The 24744-nt window shown below is 43.6% G+C and overlaps 1 protein-coding gene across 8 annotated transcripts; it reads right to left on the bottom strand.

Annotated features, from left to right (window-relative positions):
* Positions 1–1546: 1546 nt before the first annotated feature.
* Positions 1547–24744, bottom strand: rtn4b (reticulon 4b). 8 transcript variants are annotated; one of them, XM_058048751.2, is made up of 10 exons: positions 24085–24744; positions 16731–16790; positions 14955–15212; positions 13365–14798; positions 4157–4364; positions 3941–4079; positions 2637–2706; positions 2491–2537; positions 2356–2414; positions 1547–2284 (listed from the first exon to the last, which is right to left on the bottom strand). In XM_058048751.2, the coding sequence occupies exons 1-10, from the start codon at positions 24548–24550 to the stop codon at positions 2242–2244; spliced, it is 2784 nt and encodes a 927-aa protein (XP_057904734.2). In that variant the 5' UTR covers positions 24551–24744; the 3' UTR covers positions 1547–2241. The 8 variants fall into 8 exon arrangements, with proteins under 8 accessions (XP_057904734.2, XP_057904723.2, XP_057904744.2 ...); XM_058048740.2 differs by having other exon boundaries at positions 13365–15212; XM_058048761.2 differs by lacking the exon at positions 14955–15212 and having other exon boundaries at positions 24085–24742.

Here is a 24744-nt window from a genome sequence, read left to right as displayed (position 1 = left end):
AATATTAATATATGAATAATCCCCGCGACCCTCGTGAGGAAAAAGCGGTAGAAAATGAATGAATATTAATAATTATATATATTAATATATATAAGTGACACGTTTTTAAATGAACTACAGAAAATCTAAAATATTGTCATTTCTTAGTGTGTCTTTGCACGTAGCAAAAGACTGCGTCTCGCTGTATTGCTCAGGCTGCACTGCAGCGTCTATTCACAGGCGCGATCCCACTACTGAGCGGTACGGGGGTTTTGACCTGCTCCGTTTCCGACCTGGGCCGGTGCACCCCTCCTTAGGCGACCTGGTGGTCCCGAGCTCCCCCCGGAGCACCATATCGGCACCGAACTTAGCGCGGACACCCGATCGACATAGTCCACTGCTGCTCAGAACTCCTGGGCTCAAGCGATCCGACAACCTCAGCCTCCAAGTAGCTTGGATTACAGGCACGCGCCACGGTACCCGGCGAGATTGGCACTCAGTCGCAGTGCTTTTGACTTGTACTGTAGTGACGTCACTGGGATGTTTGGCGACCTCTAGTGGTGTGAACGAGGAGGTTCACCATACTGGGGGCATCATTGCGGTCATCGTAATGGTAATGGTTTTATTTCATTTGAACAGGCATCAGATTACAATTGAGTGCATCCCATAATCAGTTCACAGTTCCACATGTCCAAAAGGAGTAGGAAGAAGCAAAGCTTATTAAATCCTACCCCTCCATCTGGTACCTTTTTTTTTTTTTTTACATTTCTTGTGTTCACAATTCATACACACTTTGATCGTTTATTTGTGTATGAGACACAGGAGGTTGAATATGGCCGGTTAGCTTTAACATTTATGCATATTTATTAAATTAATTGCAAGAATAAAAATAGCAAATTGAAGAAAAATACAAATACAGTAAGCCCTCGTTTATTACAGTTAATTGGCTCCAGATCTGACCTAATAAAGAAAATATTTTCATAGTTAGAGCTTACCATTATTAGAAATCTCCAGGCATGGAATAACACCCCTATAGTTGCAACCTTTACGCTAACATTACGCAATATAGTAGATATAATCAGAGAAAATAAGACAGAAATAAGACTGGTGTTTGTGTGTTTTTCTTTGTAGCTTGGTATGCTAGCGGCATCAGGTTTTTTTTGTCCATGCTGTGATCCCGTAGTCTGCCCACGTGATGTAACATTTCATGTCTACGGGGCTATGGGGGGATTAAAACCGATACAGGTTTTTGTATGTTCTCAGGTGGTCCAATAAGGTTTAGACCTGTACAGGTTTTGTATGCGCTAACGACTGTAGAAATCCACCTCCTGAGGACTCTAGGTGGGTTTCAAATAGAGGATAAGGGAATCTTAAAGAACCAAATTATAGAATGAGAACCAGATTGTTTATTCCTGACAATAATATCTAATAGTCCCTGTATGCCTACAAGTAAGCGGGTCTTATTACAGCGTAGCTGTATTTCTACAAAATCCTTTAAACGTGGTCAGGTCTGGAAAGAATTAGCCCGTGATAAGCGAGTGTGTACACAACGAGCAGGAGGCGGGGCTTAATTGTTCTAGAAGCTTTATTGGTTGAAGTGTTTACATGTCACAATGCATTCCACAAACACGGAGCTTTAATTGTCACAATTGAAGTATGAAGTCGAGCACACCATTCAACTTGCATCAGAACAAACAAACGCCGGAAGTCGAGAAACTCCACAGACAATATGGTTGCTTTTTTTGTCTTTTTTCTGTAAATCCTATTTCATTTTCTTCTCGTCATATTTACGTGTATGAATGTAAACGTGGTTTTCCCATCACTACACAGTGGTCATGACACCAAAAACAACGTTTTTTTTCTAGATGATTCTAGCGAGTTACTCAGAAGCGCTAATGCTGACAACCGCCACAAGCCCCTCCCCCCAGCCCCGCCCACCAGCCACAGACAGACATCCCGAGGAGGAAGATGGCGTCTCATTTAATACATTTTTAAAAAAAGTGACAGGCGGCTTGGCAGCTGTCTATCATCAACAAGCTTTTAAAAAAAAGTGGGCGTGGTCAGAAGGAATAATGAAAAATGCAGCGGGGTGAGGGGTGGGTGTGGCTTATCACATCACGCCGACCGCTTCTGCTGTCCAGAAAACACAAAAATTCTGAAATGGAAGAAAAGTTTTTATTATTTGACAAATAAAGTTAAGGGCGGCGTCCACACCGGACCCCTTCCCCTGCCCCCTTCCCCTGCCCCCTTCCCCACTTCTTGTCACTCTGCTTTGCGTTTCATCCCTGGAACTTTGGCCTGGACCCTGGAAGATAAGAACGAGATAGGAATGATTGACATGACTGATGTGACCTTTGTGGTGTTGAGTTGACTTACTTTCCAACCACATCTTTGATCTGGTTGCTGACCAGCGCCACATAGTGGTCGATCTGGACCTGAAACAGAGCAGCATGCTTCTTTAAGACTACAGCATGGAGGATGCTAATGCTAGGACGGGGCGGGGGTGCTAACCTGGTGCTTCTCGTAGACGATGGGGCAGCTGAAGGCTGCGATCACACCTGAACGACAACAACAACATCAACTCAGTACAAAGTCATGGTGCATTCTTCTAGTCACCACCAGATGGCGCCAAAGCTAATCTGGCCAGGTTAGCTCACCCAGGATGACCAGCGTCAGTCCGTTGAAGAAGGCTCCCACGTAGGTCAGGATCCACATCAGCACGGCAAACTGACAACAACAAACATTCCTTACAGTTCCTTTAAATGCCAACAATAAGCGTTCCTTACTGTGGCTTTAAATGCCAACAACTAGGCCTGTCACAATAATAATTCAACTGTAGGATAAATAAAAACAAAATTGATAATTTTGTGTGTTTTCCGAGTCTCTGCTACTAAAACAGGCTGTGCATCTGTCTTAAAACCTGGGCACCTGGTGCTGTGGCCAGGTACTCGTCCATGGGTGGGGCCAAACCGGGTCCCATGAAGCTTTCTGGTGCATTGCTAAAAAAATTAGTGTTGTCAAAGTTAACTTGTTAAGTTAAAAAGTAAAAGTGTCAAGTTTCCTTTAAACGCAGGGCTGGACGATATGGACCAAAAACTCATAAATGTAAATAGTATAGAAAAATAGCCAGTGGAATAAAATAGTATATTCTCTTTTTTAAATAAATAAAGACAAAGGTAGTTTCTGCTTGCACTGCTAGCGCTTCCATGTCACGTTCCCCATGACGACAGACAGTAAACATGGTTGATAACATATTTGAAGACCTTTATACCGTCTTTTTTACTGCCACTATGCAGCCTCTACACCTATATAATTTCCGTGGGGATATCCGATCATTCGGCGTAGAGAAGGGATGTGTCAACAATGGCGCCACAAGCTACAAACGTAATAAGATGAACATCCATAGTTGCACACTTGCTTATGGGGTTGCTATGGCACCAAAACAATAAGGAAGTAATAACTAAAGCACTATTAAATACTAAAAACGCTGCAGGAGACACGGAGCTGCTGTAACTCGCTTGCACTCGGGCGGCGCCATCTTGAAACATGAGACCTCCGAAATCCAGCCTATATCGATATGAACGATATGTTTGTTATATCGATATATCGCCAAGCCCTACTTTAATGGCGTCTTTTAGATATGACACTCCGCTACCACTCTGCTATGACATGCAAGTTGAAATGTGGGTTACAAGGTCCTAGTTCCAGGCAGGCATGGTCAAGGGCAGCTATTTGGGGTCTTGAGTCAAGGTGACAAAGCAGAGAGGGGACATAGTGCTCCGAGATGGCTATAAGGGAACTTCTTATTATGATCCATTAGCCATGTCTTAGTGTTGGTGTGTTCATCGAAGGTGATGAATAAAGTTTGCATGTTCAAAGACCTACGGTGTCATACTTCCAGCAACATGCGTTATCGTGACAAACATTCCTGATTGTTGCTTTAAATGTTCCATCGGCTCACCTTGATGGAGTCCACCAGGTCCTCCACCAGGAAGAGGCGCCTCAACTCGCCGACGCCCTTGTTGAGTTTCTCCAGAACCATGTCGCTGTATTTGTGGACCATGTCCTCGGACAGCGCCACCTCGCGGTCCAGATACTGCCTGCGAAGACAAGGAAGACGTCGTCAGATGTGATTGAAGCGTGACTGAAGCGTTCAGGACCGCCGTGATGGACTCACTTGAAGGGGTGTCCCTCATCGGACTTCTGGATGGCCTGCAGGATGCCTTTGTATATTCTGAAGCAGACGGTGACGGAGAGGAGCGCCAGGCCGATGTAGGAGCACACGCTAACGATGCTGCACACCGTCAGCGACAGCAGCAGCAGCAGGGCGGCGCCAAACACCACCCCCGTGGTCTTCACATCGCGCCAGTAGAGGAGATCCACCACTGGGGAGGGCAGACATGATATTTAACCCCCTCATCTTGCAAAGTTTCTTGTCACAGTTTGTGGGGTCATGTGATTGTAGTTGAGTGGCACGTAAACGCTCTATAGCACTTATCCTCCACCCGTCTGCTTTACATCCCCACAGTTGGTCCCCCAAGATGTGAGTAATGTCCCGCAACGCAACACACAAGGCACCTAACACCACCTGAGCTATCTAAGCTAACATACAGCAACATGCCCTCTTGGAGGATGAAAATTCAGCTTGTTGACCTCACAGCTAGGAGACCAGGGTTCAATTCCACCCTCGGCCATCTCTGTGTGGAGTTTGCATGTTTTCCCCGTGCATGCGTGTGTTTTCTCCGGGTACTCCGGTTTCCTCCCACATTCCAAAAACATGCTAGGTTAATTAGCGACTCCAAATTGGTCATAGGTATGAATGTGAGTGTGAATGGTTGTTTGTCTATATGTGCCCTGTGATTGGCTGGCTGGCCACCAGTCCAAGGTGTACCCCGCCTCTCGCCCGAAGACAGCTGTGATAGGCCTAACCACGACCCTGAGGATAAGCGGCATAGAAAACAGATGGAAGGATAAATGTTAAAATCCATGTTTAGATAGTCGCAATCAAGTTGTCTATGTGTTTTATGTCTTATTTTCTGGAATTACGTCTACTATATTGCGTAACAGGAGCATAAAGGTGACTATAGGGGTGTTATTTCATGTCTGGAGGCTCTAATTAAAAAAAATCTGTATTTAGAAGGTGGGCTGCACGGTGGACGAGTGGTTAGCATGCAGACCTCACAGCTAGGGTTCAATTCCACCCTCGGCCATCTCTGTGTGGAGTTTGCATGTTCTCCCCGTGCATGCGTGGGTTTTCTCCAGGTACTCCGGTTTCTTCCCACATTGCAAAAACATGCTAGGTTAACAGCAATGGTTCACTGTGGAGGAGCGATTGCAATCGCATTGTGCTTGTCTCGGGGTTCCTTAACCCATGGCCCGAACTCAAACTCTGCAAGTACATTTGTGCATTCAAATGTAATGTTGAGAATGGATCACGCTATATATTTTGTGTGTGGATGTTCCAAGATGGCTTCATTTTGCGTGCACCATGTGAGATGATGGCAGAGCATGGTCTATTAGCTGTGGTCCAGCAGACGAGTGCCTCAGGAGAAAAAGCAGACCGCAAGTCAACATCAGGTTGCTCAGACCAACGTGCAACAATGTTCATCTTGTGGACAAGTTCCTCCGGCCCAATGCGACTCATCTCCGATTTTCTGCTCTGTGGACATGGCAGAGTGTGATCAGCAGGCGGGGTTTGGAGGTCACATGCCGTCAAGCCTGCAGGGCGAAGCCGACTCAAAGTTCTGCTCTGACTCGGATCATCCAGCGGGCTTCTGAGCTTGTTTCTTCCTTTCAATGATGACCTCAGAATGGAAAAGGTCATTCTATCGTCCTCTTGATGACAAATAAGAGTTTACTACTTTTATGACATATACTTGCACGAGAACGGACTGTTTAATAACACGGTAGTTGAATTACTCAGTAAGCTACATTGTGTTGGGGGGCGGCTAGCTGACGTTCGAACCCCCCAGCACGACAGCTGCGCTTGTGACAAGTTTAACCAGGAGGATTCCAGACGAGTCAGCGCTGTCATCAGACAGTCGATTGCATGCCGAGACTCACTGATGCATGCTAACATTTTAGCGTGACGGCCTCCAAAACTGCGCATGGAAATATGAAACCCAGAACCACCAGAAACCAGAACAAAGCAGAAACCTAAAACAGGCGTACGGACAAAAATATTCAGACCTAAAAAAAAAAAAGTGGTGTAGACACATATTTACGCAATTTATACTTCACCTGCCGTCCAATTACGCGTAAGCAACTCCACCCCACACTATAAATGCGAAGTGGCTCATGAATGCGGCGTCCATATTTAATGACACTTGATTCACTCGGTTCATCTCAATCATGGCTGCTGACAAGCCAATGCCAAAGAAGCGGAACGTCACCAAAACTGAGGTAGAAGTCCGCCAAAAGGAGGGTATAGTGATCAGAAGTGTCAATCAATCATAGAGGATGCAATGTTAACATTTATTTTATATTAAAAAGTGATTCATTTCAGTATCATCTTCAGGGTTGAAGAGCAGCACTTGTGTGACATGGCAACCATTCTGGGCTTCACACTTAGGAACTACTGAAGGGAATTTGACCCAAGACTCCTAAAGACTAAACATTTTTACCTCCACAATGAATTCAACTTAGCATTAGCCTCTCTTACGAATAGCTAATAAGTTAACCATGAAGAAAGACTAGCATTGACTTGTTTACCGCGTTAGCTGGCAGCTAGCTAGTCGCTAGCATCTTAGCTAGGCTATACTAAGTCTTTACAAAGTGTGGACATAAAAAGCCAAGGCGGCAACCAACACGACAACGAGGAGAAAGAGGAGGGACCTTGGTCCTAAAGGGACCGCCTGGCTACATATGGTCTCAGGCGTGCTCGCATCGCCGTGGCCCGGCTAAAAATAGACCGCGGAACATCTAGCTAAAGCAGCTAGTGTGTCTGGCCGCCATTAAAGCACAGAAGCCTACACTGAAAAACACAGTCACCCCCCCACCTTCCCCCACCACCGGCGTGCTAACACATCAACATGGTGCTGTTTGACACACACCCACCGCGGCAGAACAAAACCTTAAGCCCGTCCCAATGACCTCCGCAGACGGGCAGCGCAGACCGCTTCCCCGGGTGGCCTGGAGCCACACACACACATGGGGCCACGCGACACGAAGTAAAACGAGAGGAAAAAAACATTGAAAAGGAAGCCACTGAAAGAAGTAAAAGTGCTGATCAGACTAACCCTGCTTGGCATCCATCTTGAAGCTCCTCGGCGTGCACCGTGCTGCAGCCTCGCGCTGAGGACGGCCGCGAGCATGCGCAGCTCGGCCTCTCCGTCACGCGCACGCGCCTCGCTGTCATTGAAAAACGAACATTCTCGAAGAATTCTGTCCATAAACGCAGTATATTTTCTCTCCATTAAAATATATCCTGTTTATGATGTACAGGAAGGTCATCACAATTCCATCCATGACAATGTGCCCACAGGTCAAATCTTCACGCAATAATTGTTTAATTATTGTATTTAACATAGCTTAACAAGCAAGTTGTTAATCCAAACAAATAGAAACGATATGAAATTAAACTTTTTTTTTACAAAATAGTTTTGTAAATAAGAGGGACATATAATTTTGTCTAAATGTATATAAAATTATAAATGGCATTTATTTTGCTCTGACGTCACAGTGACGTCTGAGTTGGGAAAAAACTAAACTGCACAGTGTAACCAGTTAAAGGTGGTCGTTACACCTTCTAAATACAATTTTTAACATTAATAATAAAATAATTAAAAATAATAATGAGTAAAAAAAATGTAAAAATATTTGTATATATTTATATATTTTTAAAATGTCATTTTATTCTTAACTCTTAACATTGTTCCATTATGGGTTTTATATTTTATTACTGTAAATATTTTATATACTTGTAAAAATGTAAATATATTAATAAAAAATCTAAATGTATTTGTTGTCAGATCCAATTTGAAATAATTACTTTTTAATAAAAATATTTATAATAAATAATTTTAGTTTGATGTTGAAACCATAAATGCTTGGTTTTATATATTGTATTTCCTGTTATCGCTTATAATGCCACCTAGTGGAAGTTCTCCAAAGCTGCAACCAAGTCACATTACACATATAACCAACACACTGTCTTATAGTATAATATACTTGGACCTCTGTGTGTGTCTGTTACATAAGCAGCCCGGCAAAACAAGGAGCTCCAAAAGCACCAAGCAGAGAGGATTATGAATTCAAACAACCCTCGGGACAGGAAAAGCTGCAGTGAAGATCAGCCGTAAATCACATTTCACACTTGGCCATCACTTGATGCTTCCTGATTCACAGAGAGCTGCAGCTTTGCACATGACCTTCATCTTCAACTTTTTTTTATCAACCACGCGCTCAAAATACCGTTAGGGTGCACAATTATCACCATGAGGGAAAAAAGAAAAAAACATTAAGCACGCAAAAAAAAACAATCAGCCAAATGAAACACCAGTGCCAAAAGGTTTGACAGAGACCTCCGTAGCATCACACCGGCTCCTCAGAGAGTGTGCCCGAAACAGTGCACCTTGCTGGGCCACGCCTAGTGGCTCCATACCCTCTGTACCCTGGTTCTCCTGAAAGTAGGGCTGCAACGATTATTCAAATAATCAATTCAAATACCTCGATTACAAAAAGTAGTCAAGGGAGTTTTCCACGTTTCGAATATTCGCTTAAGTCACCAACGAGCCTCAGTCACCATTTTGTTCCAGATACACTTTTTCCAAAAGATTTCTAATGTAGCATTTTATTTCAACTTCATCTTTGTTTGCCTGCTTAATTCACACAGGTTAGATTCCCTCTAGAAGTCTTTCTTCTGTGCGCAGTCAGATTGCATGTAGCACATATAGTCCGAAACATAACTACCACCTACACTATGTACTATTATCCATTCAAGACATATAGTATATATAGTATATAAACATAACCGCCACTTACTCTATGTACTATGTCCATTTAAGACATGTAGTATATAAACATAACCACTACCTACACTATGTCCATTTAAGCCATATAGTATATATAGTATATAAACATAACCACCTACACTATGTACTATGACCATTTAAGACATATAGTATATAATCATAACCACCACCTACACTATGTACTATGTCCATTTAAGACATATAGTATATAAACATAACCACCACCTACACTATGTACTATGTCCATTTAAGACATATAGTATATATAGCGCTAAAGACAACCACCACTTACTCTATGTACTATGTCCATTTCAAGACATATAGTATATATATATCCTTTAACATAACCACCACTTACACTATGTACTATTAATGTACTATTAATGTACTAATTCAACCAATTTCTCCTTCATTACTGAGTCAAATGTTACATGTTTTTCTTCTCTAATTTCTCTTGAAACAAGAAAAATGTTTGATCTGAGTACTTGATGATTAGATAGATAGATAGATAGATAGATAGATAGATAGATAGATAGATAGTGATAGAAATAATGTCATGGTATTTGATTAGGACAAATCAACAGGTACACATGGTCAAATCCTCATTTGGTCTTTCCGTCCTCCAGGTGTGCACAAACTACTTACATCTAAATTAAAAAGTAGATATAAAAAAAAGTTATCGGTAATCAAAATCAAATTGGTCATGAGAAGCAGAAAGTTGAAGAGGTTAAAAGAGTTACATGAACATCATTATCATATTTCCATCCCTTCAGCCAATCAGTGAACTGCCAGCAAAGGTCACCTGGTTGACAACCACTTCCTCCTCCTCCTCTCCTCCTCCGCCGTTCACCTTTGGACACAGTGGCAGCACGGCCAAAGGTCCTCTGCGAGAAATCGCCAGCAGACGCGGCGCTCGTTGACTAACAAAGCGTGCGGGGAGGAATGTGCACATCAGCCAAATAATCCCACTGTCAAGTAGATGAAGACGTAACATCTGAAGTCTAAGTTCCATCTCAAAGCAACCTTGAGGAGGCCATGTGATGATCCAGGATCAAACTGCCTTCCCCAGTGCATGGAGAGGACACTGTCCCACTCACATCATACCCATGGAGAGGACAGTAACAGAGTCCCGCTCACGTAACACAGAAGCAGGTCTTCATCATCATCATCATCATCATAACGAGGAGGCAAGGCAAGTAAAGATGGTGGCATACCCTGCTGTCTCCACGCAGCTTTGCTTGTGTCCACACCAGCCTTCTCCATGGCGGACGATCACAAGCACACATTCCACACCGACACCCGCTGCAACTGCACTGGCAGGAAGGAAGAGGGAGGGAGGGGAAAGGGAGGGGAAAGGGAGGAGGGGGGGGGGTGTTGCAGCAGGCGAATGTGCAGTCAGCTGACCGTCTGTCATCAGTGCTCTGACGCAGCAACAATAAAGTGTCCTGCCCCCCTCCCCGTCACTGCTCAGCCTCTTTGTCAATCCGAGCAATGCAATGTAACCCCCCCCCCCCCCCCCACACACACACACACGACAACTTTCTTACAGGGTGTCCTTAAAGGGAACTGCATCTTTTTGGGGGGCGGGAATTATGCCCATCTCCCTGTGCATGTGTGGGTTTTCTCCGGGTACTCCGGTTTCCTCCCACATTCCAAAAACATGCTAGGTTAATTGGCCACTCCAAATTGTCCATAGGTATGAATGTGAGTGTGAATGGTTGTTTGTCTATATGTGCACTGTGATTGGCTGGCCACCAGTCCAGGGTGTACCCCGCCTCTTGCCCAAAGACAGCTGGGATAGGCTCCAGCACCCCCGCGACCCTCGTGAGGAAAAAGCGATAGAAAATGAATGAATGAAAAAAATTATGAAATATGCATTTTTGTGTATGTGGCCAGACTTCAGGGTCACCCTGCGTCAGTGTGAAATAAATTGTGACTCTTTCCTTAACAAAACAACTTGACACAACCACATTTTAAGTGCTCATTTCTTGCCAAATCAGTTGTTACATAAACATTGCCTCAGTAACTCAGCTCATTGTAGTAACAGGCCCACCCACTAGAGGGCAGCTGCCTCCTTGAAAGACAGGAGTCCATTGAAAAGTGTTAACTCCCAGTTAAAGTCAAAACTGTAAGCTATTCACTTGAATGAACCCTCCAGAAAGTTCTGCAGCCTCCGGCTCGGCAAGTGAATGATGTCACCTTCCTGCTCTCTTGCCAAACATCTACGACAACCTTACTTCCCTGGTGTTACATAAAAGTGCAATGTCTGTCTTCATGCAGTGACATTTCACCTTGATCTCCACAAGTTTCGTAGCTGATGCAATCTAGCACGGTAGTAAAAGTGTGTGCGTGCCACCAACGCCGACCTCACGCTACATTTGAAGACATAGAAACTTAGGACACCAAGCCAAGATACACACAGTACTGCTTTACTGCTGACTGCTTTCTTTCTTTCCACAGAAATTGCAGGGGAGGGGGGCTGCCAGTGTCGCAATGCAGGGAGGAGGAGGCTGTAATTAGCAGGGGACCCTCCAACACACCAATATGCCAAGCTGAGTAATTCCTAGCCTGACCGCTATCAACGTCTTTTTCGGGCAAGCTGAGTCATCTTGTGAGCTGCAACACAGACTCCAACATAGAAAAGCTGCACTTTGCTTATTGGCTGGACAAGCTCCAAAACACATCAAATATGTTTTCACGCCTGTGAGAACTTGCCTCTGTGCAGTAGAGGGAACAATATGAAAAGAATAAAATCACTGACATCTCCATGAAGAATATCCACGTGCACTCCTGACCAAAATGTTTGCACCGTTGGATCACAGTGCAAAGAACTTCATGGAACAAAAAAGTGAAGTAGTAGCCCTTTAAAAAAATGTCACCGGCCCCAAGCCCTACGATCCCATTGGATGTCGGTGAAGACATTAAAAAGTGGAAGAAGGGTTTTCTTCTCCCTTGATGGTTCCTGATGGCTTCCAACGTCACTGGCGTGACAAGGAGATCCCACCAGAGATTTTTCCCACACGGCCCAGTGGAGGGAGCTAGCAGCCTAACTGCAGCTAGCTATGTGGACATGTTGCAGGGGGCGTCTCTCACGACCGAAGGCCTGTCTGTGTGGTAATGACTGGCTTTTTCAACAGGACGCCAACGCTGCAAAAAAGCAGTGTTTTTAACCCCCTGGGGTGCCTTTAATTAATTTAATTGTAATTAATTTAATTCAATTAAAATTTAATTTTAATTAATTCAATTCAATTTAAATTAATTCAATTCAATTTAATTCAATTACATTTAATTACATTACATTTAATTACATTACATTTAATTACATTTTATTTTAATTACATTTAATTTAATTAATTTTAATTAATTTCAGGACCAAAAAAAGTCTACTCCCAAAACCTGTTCTAAAAACATCAACAGTTGTAGCAAACATGTAAATATGGTTATGGTTTTAACCCTCCAAATGCACATTTGACTCGCTGGTTTTGCTGAGAACAATACAAATTTTTTTTGTAATTTTCCATAAATTAAATGTTAGGGGCTGATGTTCTATATGTCAAAGATTGGGTTTAACTACACAACATTAGCAAGATTAGTTTCAGAGAAGAAAAAATGGTCCACATTTTGAAGTTCTACTTGGAACCTCCTTCGGAACCAACAACTTTGGTGGTCTTAAGATTCTGATCAGGAGCGTATCTCCAAGTGTGGTGATGATTGGCCCGGAAAAGGATCCCCTACGTTGGACACACCAAAACCTGATCCCTCCATCTTTCACATATTCTATTTAAGTCCACAGTAGCGAAGAAAGTGCTTGGATTCAAACGTAGCACCATTCAAAATACAACTACAATTGACTCCTTTGAGCATATTTAGCATAAAGCTTGTGCGGATTACAATCACCACCAAGAATGGATTAGCTTATAGAAAAAGTTCAACAAGTTACCACAGTTCCTCTTTGAGGATTTATATCTGCCCTGCCCATTAAAAGTTGTTGGCGGTAAAGACGGGGCTGGTAAAGCACTTGCAAGCAGGCCCACTGTGGATCTACTTAGAGTAGGGTGGGGCTGCTAGCTTAGCTTGGTGCACATGTGAACATTGCAGGTTATTTCCAGAGAATAAAGAAGCTAGAAGCAGATAAGTGGAGAAGCTTGTCATAAACATACTTGCACACATTTAGTTGGTTAAGTCAGAGGAAGAAAACCAGCATTGCACTTACCAAAATGCAAGGATTAATATTAATATTTCAAAGAAAATGCAAAGAAACTAGGTGGCATCAAGGGGATTGTGGTGGGATCTAATGGTTGCTGATGGTTGAAAAGAACCAAGAAGAACAAAAGAGTGATGATGGAAGTTAAATCGATGAGGCCAATGAAAACTGAGGATGTGCAAGGGATGGATTCCATGCTTTTTGTTTACCTGCTGTCAGGTTCAGGTTTGGCATCTTGAAGAGTTTGCCGCCCTCCGCGCTCTTCTTAGTGACCGTCTCTTCTGGCTTAGAGAAAGTGGAATGAACAGGTGGAGTTTGGGGTGCTGGTTCCGGATTGGGGACTTTCTCCAGCTCTGCTTTGCTCTTCTGGGTGGAGGACTGGCCTAGAAGGCGGTACGAGCTTTGACTTTCAGCATCTTCGGCTATCCCGGCGGGCTGGATGGGCTTCACAGGAGCAGACGCAGAACCGGAGATCACTTCTTTGCGCTCAAAGCTCAAGTCGTCATCGATGGGGATCTCGGGGGCCTTGGAGTTCACAAACTTGGAAGTGTCCAGAGCCTCAAGGAACTCGTCAATCACTCCCTTGGGTGGTCTCTCAATGAACTCGAATTCCTCGGATGAGACCTCATGCTCAGAGACCTCTTCAGCCACCTCGGGCTCCTCCAGCTCCATTTTGATGTTGCTCTTCTCCACTTGGAAGCTGGCTGGGTTCTTGGCCATGGCTTCCAGGACTGGAGATAGCGAGTCTGCCGTTGGGGACTCAGAATCGGAATCCTCAGCGCGGGCTGTCTTGCTCTCAAAGTTGAGAGGCTCGAACTTTTCCGTCATTTTAGGAGAAACGTGACTCGAGAACCAATCTTTCTGCTCGATCTTGACGGGTTCCTCTTCCTTCATGTGCGGCGAGGGGGTTTCCTCGGCCTCTTTGACGAGATCGAATGCACCAAAGGTTTTCACGTCATCTTTCGGTTTGTCAGAGACTCTGACCTCCATCTCATCAGCCATCTCCTTCAGCAGAGACACTTTAGCATCCAGAGCAAACGGGTTGTTGGCTGACAGATTGATCGGGGGATTGGGCGACTCCATCATCCGACGTTCGAGAATGGGGCTCTGCTCCTCCGGACTTCCCTCAGAGGAACCAGAGTCCATTTTGTCAGGGTTGAGCGGGGAAGACTTTAAGATGTCTGGAAGTGAGGGTGGCAGAGCAGAATCCTCTTCTTCCTCATCGTCCTCCTCAAGGCCAGATGAGAACTGACTGACTGGCTGAATGAGGGAGTCGGCGGTCTTCACCCCTGTTTCAAATGTTTTTCCGTCATCTAGGAACGACGGCGGGCTATCCTGGAGCTCTCCAGCTTGCCTGTATTGGACGAGATCTGGAGTGGGACTTTCCGAGACTTTACTAGCCCTGTGGTCGGAATTGGACTCCCCAAAATGATAGGAGCCGCTGTCTGCCAGTGGGGAAAAGCCCTCAAACGGGTTCTTATTCTTCTTCACCTCGTACATCAAGTCGTCATCGTCATCAGACTGGTTGCTGTGGAGCTCCGGCTCGTACCGGGCTGAGCCAAACGTGGATGTGTCCTTGGAGAAGGAATCCATGGAGACCTTGGAGTTGTCTTGTGATGCTAGGAATGGTGAATCCCAGTGCTCTGTTGGGTTAGAGGAGGCAATGTGAGACTCGACAACCATCTGGGGGCTCGAGGGGGAGGGGTCTGTGAGAGACCGGTCTGAACTAACGGGCTTCTCCTCGGGTGAGAACGAAACGCCGCTGTCTTCGCAAAGATTGTGAGGCCCTGGGTCTTTACCTAAACTCAAATACGGCGCAGCTAACTGATCATCCTTATTCTGACTATGGCCAGAGTCTTTTTCTTTTTCCGCCCAGGGCATTTCCTTGGAGCGACCAGCAGGGGCCTCAGTAGAGAAGGAGTCCAGGGGTCCAGCGCGTCCTGGGTGACAGGGCTGGTTGGGGCTCTCGGTCAAAGAGAGCTCTTCCAGGGAATCGGGAGAGTGAAGAGGGGAGAGAGGAGAGATGGGAGCAGGGGAATCACCCATCTGCCCAAGTTCTTGAGTAGAGAGGGAGGAGGGAGAATGCAATACAGCACATATCAAAAAGACAAACTCCATTCCTTACAGTGCCCACCATACCTGGGTTGAAGTTACTAAAAGGCCAGCCAGACAAGTGCTGCTGAAAGTTTGACTGTGGCTGGCGGACACTTTTTTTGGGGGGGAATATATATATTTACCCTGGACACCCCCCAGTAATGTCACCCATACTGTAAACCAGCGGTCTCAAACACGCGGTAGTTTGAGGCCCCCGCCTTGATATGAAAGTTTAACATTAGTGTGGCCCGCGCAAGTTTGACATGGATGCTGTATGGTATCATGTACCCAGAAAAAAATATTACTTTTGATTAATGTTCATGTTAAAGGTTAAATAACTGTTAATAGTTATCCTCCCTATCCGTGTGGAAGTGGTAAGTTTTTGTTTTTTTTAAGTTTAAAGGAAATAACTTGAAGGCTACCGTTTAGGTCGCTAGCGCTCAAGTTTGCGAGTTAGCATGTGTCTCAAGACCCTGCAGTTGCGCAATATGTTGTAAATAAAAAAAAAAGAGTATAAATGTGACTATAGTCGTGTTTTGTCATGTCTACAGGGCTCTAATAACGCTTTGTTCATTTTAAATCTGAAAAAAAATAATTTGTCTACCCACCAACTATATGTGGTTTGTTAATTTTTAATTATTTGCCGTTTTATTATTATTATTATTGTATTTATTTATTACTGATTGATTGATTTTCTTTATTCTTGATCTTATTTTGTGTAGAAAAATAAAAATGAAGATATTTGAGAACGGTGGAATGTTTTATCAGAGCTTTTCTTGTAGAAAATCAGAACCAAAGCAAAGTGTATTCATTTTTCTCTTTTTAATAAAAGCATCAGGTTTTTTTTGGAAAACCTGATGCGGCCCAGACCCTAGCTCCAGTGGCCCCCAGGTTAAATTGAGTTTGAGACCCCTGCTGTAAACAATCCTACAGGAGGTGGTCCAGCTGGGATTCTGGAACCCAAACCTGCAGTAGATATCCTGTGAAGCATCGACCTGCCACAATCAAGACTGGCCAGCATTTGTCAGGTGTCCATCTATATGTATTGCATGTGATGAATATTGGTATGGTAGTCATATTTGACCCAGGTCTGGCGCCATAAACCATGCTGGGTGTGTCCTAACAGCTGAGTGGTGGTCTATAATGATTCTTCTCAACGCACAAATTTTTTATTTTTTTTTTAAATTGCTGATAACTGAAGAGAATCATTATCTACGCATCATTTGTGACTGCCGAGCTACTGTACAACAACCACCACATTAGTCACAACACAACAACACAATGCAGTATCAGTGGTAACACCATCACAAACATCTCACGTGCAGCGGATGCTACGGGAGACAACGCTACTTGTAGCATGCAGAGGGTTATTTTGTCCACTTAAGTTGAGCGACGGGACAACAAAACAGGGATGACACGAAAGTGGCAACACAAACGGGAGGAGGAGGCAGGAAAAACAAAGCGGAGCAGAGAGAACTTGCCTGTAGGGAATTGCATCAGAGGCTGAGGCTGAGCTTTAGAAGGAGGAGCAGGAGGAACATCTGCGAAAGAGAAAAACGACAAAGTAGCAGAGTGCCGTCAGTCAGCTTGCAAGGACGGAAGAAGCGACAGAAGCATCCGAGTCCATTATGCGGCAACTTCTACTTTGTGGCGACACGTGAAGACCGCAGATGGATCTGCGGGTTTGTCTCCTCGAACGCAATGATGACGCTGCGTCTTTGTTTTCGAGAATACAACATGTACAGTACTCCGTCACCCCTTCGCGGTTAAAAAACATGACTATTTAAGCAGTATTGTTTACCTGTAGTGTTGTACACTAGTCACTAGGTGTCACTGATGTTGCTGTAATGCTATGCGAGACACACAAGCACCAAACTTGATATCCAAAACAACAACAACAAGCTTTTATTGCAGGTTTGAATGATCCCCAAAACAGGCTGCTACTATGGCTGTAACCCATTCCAAGCCAAAACTCAACTCGGAACCCTCGAGGTCACTTCCTGTCCACCCCCTACTCAACTTGTTTTAGCACCGGAACACAATTCAATTCTATTATATTGGGTAATAGGAGAGTAATGGTGACTATAGCCGTGTCATTTCATGTCTAAGAGGGCTTTAATCATGTTAAGTATCATAGATTGTTTAAGGTTTATTAAATTATAGATTACAGTCAGTTTGAATATCACTCCATCATTTTGCCACATTTTTTTGAATGAAATAATTAATGAGGGCTGTTTTATGACTGAGTATGCGGGTGGGAGAGGGGGTCCCTCCTCCCAGTCAATGTGGAAGTGGTACATTTTTGGCTTTTTTTTTTGTGTGTCCTGTCCAGTCATTGGGGCAGATAGTATAGTTGATCTAGACATGCTAAACAGATTTGCTCCGTGTCAGGAAAGGTGTAAGCTACAACTTGTACCTGTACCATGAAATTTTATTTGCAATTATTCGATGTTTTTGTTATGCGCATTTGGAGCGACCGGACCGGAGCAAGAAGAAACACAGAAAAGAAGAAGAGAAACAAAAATTCCCATAACAACAACAGCGACAAACAAGACTGCATCAGTTAAATGTCAATGATGGCTAATTGTCACAATGGAGATGATATCTGAAATAAAACAGTCAATAGTAACAATAAAGACATGAACCGTGATAATAAACAGAATTACAGCCATACAGTTGCAGTCTGTGTGGAAGTGGTACATTTTTGGCTTCTTAAGTTTACAAGAAATACATTTGAGACCAACTGCTTAGCTAGCGGCCGTCTTGAGTCCCTCTGCAGCATAAACATTGCGCAATGTGGTGTTATTTATTAAGCCATACACAGGTTTTCTGTGCTCCAACTATAAAAATGATATTGCAGAAACTCATGCAAGACAGTCTGGTCTGGAACCATATAAACGCTATAAACGTAGAATGAGTTCATTATAAATACACAAACGCAAGCATGTCATGTAACTGACCCGTAGACATTCAAATCATGTGAAAATTACAGGAAAAAAAGCTGCACTGATTCAATATGAGAGGCAAAAACAAGAACTGACTGAAAAACAACTTGGAGGCCAAGAATGCCTGCGCTTATTTTCCTAGCTACCAACTAAAACACAAAGTTCTATTGGTGCAGAGTGAACATGAGCAGGAAGGTAGAAACGTAAAAATAGCTCCATTTGCCACAAGCATGACCTCAACAGTGCTCGGCCAGCAGAGTTCAATTACCAACGTCAAAAGTCTCTTTGTGGAAATGACTCTTTTCTTGTGGGAGTTGCTGGAAACTCCCGGAGGAATTTGGAGCATAAAGCCAGGAAGTGTAAATAAGAGCTCTTAGGTCATCACCCGACCCAACCCAACCCTAACATGTTGACTCACGACAATCAGGAAGTTGTGATTTGCTTCCCATTGAGTTTTAATTTAAGGCCAACAATCAAATCAGCAGCAATCAAGTGCGATGACGACAATCAATCATTGCATGTCATGCATGTCATTGGTGATCTGCACATTGGAAAGCCTGATCATCGGCTCCAAGCACATATTTGGTTACCTCTGCGGTCAAGGTTTTGCTTCCAACGTTGAAGAGGACCTAGAATTGAACCAATCACAATGTTCAGCTTTTCACTGAAGGAGCAAACAAACCAAAAGCCCATGTCAGGATCAATAATACTCCTGTACTGTAAATATTAGGGGTGTCACATGATCTCGCGATTAAAACGCAACAAATGTTTGGTGGGCACGAGGCCAGGGAGGATGATAAATGAATGACATATTCAATGAAAATTAACGGTCTTCGCCCGAAGACAGCTAGGCTCCAGCACCCTCCTCGACCCTCGTGAAGATAAGCGGTAAAAAATTAATGAATTAGGGCTGTCAAAGTTAACGCATTAATGACGTGTTAACAAAGTTTTCTTAACGGCGGTCGTTTTTTTGACACGCCCCCCACCCCCACCGTAGTTTAATTGAAGCACGGTAACTCTGTAGCCACAAGCTGGAACAATGGATCAGAAATGGAGAAAGAAAAGCTGCATAGCGGGAGTGAACAGTGAAAATGACTGTATAAAGGTTGATGTATAAAGACGGTATCAACCATGTTTACCATCTGTCGTCATGGGGAAGATGAGATGCAAGCGCTAACGGCGCTAACCTGGCTGTGGAGACTGGTTGTACTGAAGATTGATTATTGATTATATTTAAATTAGTTTATATTTACTTAAATAAAGAGAATAGGCTATTTTATTCCACTGACCATTTTTGTTGTTTCCATTTTAATAAAACTTATTTGGCTTTGACTTTTGTCTAAATTTACTTTATGGAATAAGTATGGTGATATATATCGTATATCAATATTCTACCTAAATATATCGGGATATGAATTTTGGTCCATATCACGCAACTTTAGGTATTTTCATTTGTACAAAATCGTTAATAATAATCCTTTCTGAATGTTCCTAAAAACACCTTTTTAGGAATTACCTTACATTACCTACATAAAAACCTTTATCTGCGATTAAATGTTATTAATTATGAGTTAACTATGGACAAAGATGTGAAAAAAAATCCTATTTTCTGAGGAAAATTATGTTGGATTTTTTTTTTTTAACTGCTGACAAATTCACTAATTTGTGGGGTCACAAAAGTTGAATCCTGGTCACAGATGAGCGCAGATAAGAGGGGCGATCTGTTTTTGTGTTTTGGAATTCTGGAAGATCTGGAAAGCTTTTTTGTAATGGTCATGGTTTTATTTCATTTGAACATGCATCAGATTACAATTGAGTGCATCCCATAATCAGTTCACAGTTCCACATGTCCAAAAGAAGTAGGAAGATGCAAAGCTTATTAAATCCTACCCCTCCATCTGGTACTTTTACAATCAGTAATTGTTACATTTGTTCACTTCCTGCATTCCTAATATAGTTTTTTTTTATTACTATCACACAAAAGTTGAATCGTAAATATGTTGTATCCATCCATGATGAATACAATCGATCATTAACAAATCCTGTCTTTCCATAGATTGTACTTGTCAAGTAGAAAAGTATTTATTGAACATCGTGTTTATTATTGTACTTGTACAGGTTTTCTTCTCTGAAACGGACACCTCCTCCAGCCAGACCGTGAAATCCCCTGATGACACCGTGAATAAGCACTAGGCGAGCCGTGACGGTGCTAAAAGCTGGACTTTGCCACAGATTAAAGAGGCGCTCACTTGTCACATTTGGTGGTCCGCCCGACCGTGGCCTGACCCGTCAGCTGCTGTGTTGGCACGGTCTCAAAAACACAAAAAACAGATCGCCCCCTCTTATCTGCGCTCATCTGTGACCAGGACAGCAAGAAACACAAGCACACCGACACTGGGCTCCGTCTAATCCACCTGACGGCATCACAAACACGCACTGATGGATGTAGGTGACCCAAAAGAACCATGTAGGTCGGCGGCGCCGGACAATTACACCTCCTGTCAATCAACGTGGGGCGAAGGGAACGCTTTTCACAGAGACGACACAAGTCACAGCGGGAGTCGGATGATCGGACTGAAGAGTCTTAAGGAGCTTTAACCAGGCCAGAACCACGATTTACAATAAAGACGAACAAATTAGCGAAACCGGGACGTGAAGGCGAGGTTCCACCTGCGGGGAACCGAAGATGTTGAAACAGACTGGAGCAGAAAAATGTGAAGATATGTTTGGTTCTTCCTGTCCAAATGAGGATTATTTGGCCTTGGTGGAGGTCTATATGGACTTCTGGTTTCTGTTGAAGATCTTAAGATTTCACCACACCATTGGGTCTACCGATTTTAAGCGATTTTAACATTACTTTTAAAAAGGGGCCCCATTATGCTTTCCCTACTTTTCCAACCTATAAATGTAGTTAGAATGTTGTATTCTGGTGTTAGACCAGACCAAAGTTTCAGATAATGAGGTTTGAGCATATGGAAATCAGCCCTGAAAGAAGTTTGGGATGGCTCCGAACGCTCAGTTTCAGAGAATATTGTCACAGTGAGCCGGATTTCCTGATACAAGCTTAATGTGACCAATCACAGTGGAGTGGGCGTGCCCAGAGGTGGGCTGTGGGTGGAATAAATGAAAAATCGAAAGAAATATAGCTAGAATAGGTGCAATTCTGGAAGCTCTGGAAAGCTTTTTGTAATGGTAATGGTTTTATTTCATTTGAACATGCATCAGATTACAATTGAATGCATCACATAATCAGTTCACAGTTCCACATGTCCAAAAGGAGTAGGAAGAAGCAAAGCTTATTAAATCCTACTCCTCCATTTGGTACTTTTACAATCGGTAACTGTTACATTTGTTCACTTCCTGCTTTTGTAATATAATTAAAGCTTTGTTTTGATTTGATTTTATTAACTTTAATTTATTTTCATGTTTTTTATTTCATGTACCGAAGTACGAGGTGATATGAGCATCCAATGACATAATGGGTACCATAGTAAGTGTCAATATAGTGATATATATATAGCACATCATGACTGGTTCAAGACTCTTCATCCTTGTATTTAGCAAATTTATTTTATTTATTAATTTTTATACATTTTTATTTAGTTTTTTTTTGTTTTGTTTTTTGTCACGTACCAAAGTACAAGGTGATATGACCATCTAATGACATAATGGGTACCATAGTAAGTGTCAATATAGTGATATATATAGCACATCATGACTGGTTCAAGACTCTTCATCCTTGTATTTAGCAAACATCAACTGCTTGTATTGTTGCTTGAATTTGCGCACAGTTTGAGGTTTTTGAGACGATTATTGTGTGTAGCTCCTCTATAGGACTTCACAACTCCGAAAATGAGAATAATAGTTCCCCTTTAAGAAAAGTACACTAAAAAAAATACATGACAGTATACTCATTTAATATCTATTAGGTTACTTTGCATTGCTCATCACAGGGGTGTGTGTATGCTAGCAGCCCTGCCTCAATTCAGACAAAGAGGATGTATGAGGGCTCCAAAATGCTCAACTCAATTCACAGAGTGAATCCTGTTTGGAGGCAGGCGACAAGGAAAACACTGATTTTCATTTATTGTGTAATTAATTCATCATCATCATCAATGGCCAAGTGCCCACCAGACAGTTTTTTTTTCTTAACGAGAAATGTAGTTACATGTTAATCTCGTGAGATCTTGTGACACCCCTAACGTCTGCTGTTTGGGAAGAACTGGAAGATCTTATATCGACTCTTCGGTTGACAGCTCGACAGTAAAAAAGACTCAGTAGCTCCTTTCACGCAAACTACCGTTGCTGTTAGACAGGTGTTTGAAACATCACTCAGACGCTAATCTAGCTCATCTAATTATCTGACAGCCGCGCCACAGAGATGCACGCGCCACTGTCGCATCAAGGATGACGAAGTCCACCATACTAAATGTGTCCGAGCATCTTGTCTTTGTTCAGACAGGCAGCCCCGCCCTGCCTCGCTCGCTCTGCAGGCTGCTTCTAGCCTGCAGGCCCCCTTTAGCTGCAATTCGTCTCATCTCCATGCTGAAAAAGCACCAAGTCACCATCTTCAGCGCCTTTACTTAGCATAGACAAACTCAGCATGTTTACACAAATCTCAACCAGGCCTCTACTGATACCATTTGAATTCGGGGAGGCTGATTTGAAGGGGGGTGGGGGGGCGAACTGGGTCCGGCACCTTGTCATGCCAGGGCTGGAGTCCAGGAGGCCCAGACGAAGCCTCTAAAGAGGGATTGCGGCAGATTGGAAGCAGGGTGGAGAGGCTGGGAGGAAAACTGGGAGGCGACCACAGCAAATTCCTTTGTTGCAAGTAATCTGAGCAGAGGCTTCCATTATCGGACAGATCCACGTCTCACCATGCTGCATGGTTGAGACTCCCCGGTGTTGAAATCAAACATCCCCAACAATTACATCTGATTTTAACTGGCAGTAAACCACTTTTTTTTTGTATTTTTAGTAAACAAACGTCAACAAGATCTCTGCATACCTCAAACACACACATCGAGACATCGGTCTCTTTTTTAGCTTAACGCACCAAAAAACAATTTTACCACATAAATATGAATACTCAAATGTTTGATGATTTATATCGCTGATGTTTAAAGAAATTACGACAAGATGTGTCCGATAATGGAAGCATGCTACAGGCTAGCAGAAGGTACGCAGCGGGCGGAGGCGAGGAACAGATGGATGCTGCTCTTCGGATAAAACTCCCAATGACAAGAATAAAGCTTTTACACGGGTTAATTCATAGAAGTATGCGGATTAACTGTTAATATTATTATTTATATTTGTATGAGATGCAACAACGCGATGATGCAGCACATCATCCTCCTGAGACTTAAACAGGTGGGCCGCATTAGACAACATCACCCCGGGGCCACCTTGTCCTCAAAAGCACAATAAAAGCACAATAAACGCACATTAAATTATAAACAAAACACTAAACGGTTTCACGTCTAAAGATACTTTCTGTTTTCGGTGTCAACACGCGACTTGTCGTCGCCGTCAAGGTAGCTCCATTAGCCGCTAGCTAATATGCTAACCGGCCCCAAAAGGGCTCCATTAATCTTCCCCATAATGTGAATAAATTAACTTTGTCTTATTTAGAACAAAGTAGTGGTGGAAATTGTTTTTTTTAATCATCAAAAGCCTCCCAGGAGCTCCAGAATACGGCTGTGAATCAACAAAGCTAGCCGTGTCCAGACGTCCACAGACGGACAATCATTGTTGATCACTCGATGTCTATTTATCACCAAATCTGTGACATTTCACCCCAAAATAAAAGACGCCTACATTAAACTACTAACTGTTAAATAAAGATTAGTTAGCGGAGTAAATGTTAGCGTTGAGCCATCGGAATACTCACAAGATGCCGGAGCCGGTGGTGCTTGTGTGTCCGCAGGTAGCTGAGCTTCCTCTGCGGGGGATGGCGCTGCTTCCTGGGCTTGAGCCGCGGGGAGGGCGTCGCTCTCCGGGCCAACCTGTGGCTCCTCTTCCACCCTGTCGGGACCCAATGGACTGTGCTTGAAACTGGACCCGCTGCTGGAGTCCGGACTTGGCTTCTCCTCGTCTTCTTGCGGTTCTGGGTCCAGTAAAGTGGTCTTGTCGTATGGGTGCTCTGTGAACTCCTGTGAGTCTTCAGCCATGTGCCGCTCCAGGGCGTCCTGGCCCCCGCCGACCAAGTCCACGATGTCGTCCAGGCTTAAGATGTCCTGCTTGGGCTGGTCCAGCAGCAGCAGGTCCTCGGTATCTGGTTCGGCCTGGTAGTGGTGGACCTCCTCGCTGAAGAGAGACGTACTGGACGAGACTTGCTGTTCCTCGTTGTCTGCCATCTTTCTTTGTCCAACGAAGACACTTTGGACAACTTTAAGCTGACTTTCACACAACAAGTCCACGTAGAGGAGCCGTGGGAGCGTAACCGGAACCTCCAGCCGGTCGAGTCTTCTGTGGACACACAAAGTTTTGACCGCAGAATCGAACCCGAGTCTTGGACCAACAAGTTGAAAAGGCAAAGAGGAACACTTTT

The sequence above is a fragment of the Doryrhamphus excisus genome, linkage group LG10 (genome assembly GCF_037039965.1).
Source record: "Doryrhamphus excisus strain RoL-2023G ecotype Guam linkage group LG10, RoL_Dexc_Guam_v1.1, whole genome shotgun sequence".
In the NCBI taxonomy this organism is placed as follows: domain Eukaryota; kingdom Metazoa; phylum Chordata; class Actinopteri; order Syngnathiformes; family Syngnathidae; genus Doryrhamphus; species Doryrhamphus excisus.
The sequence above is the reverse complement of the archived record's forward strand: the minus strand, read 5'-3'. Positions and strand labels throughout refer to the sequence as shown.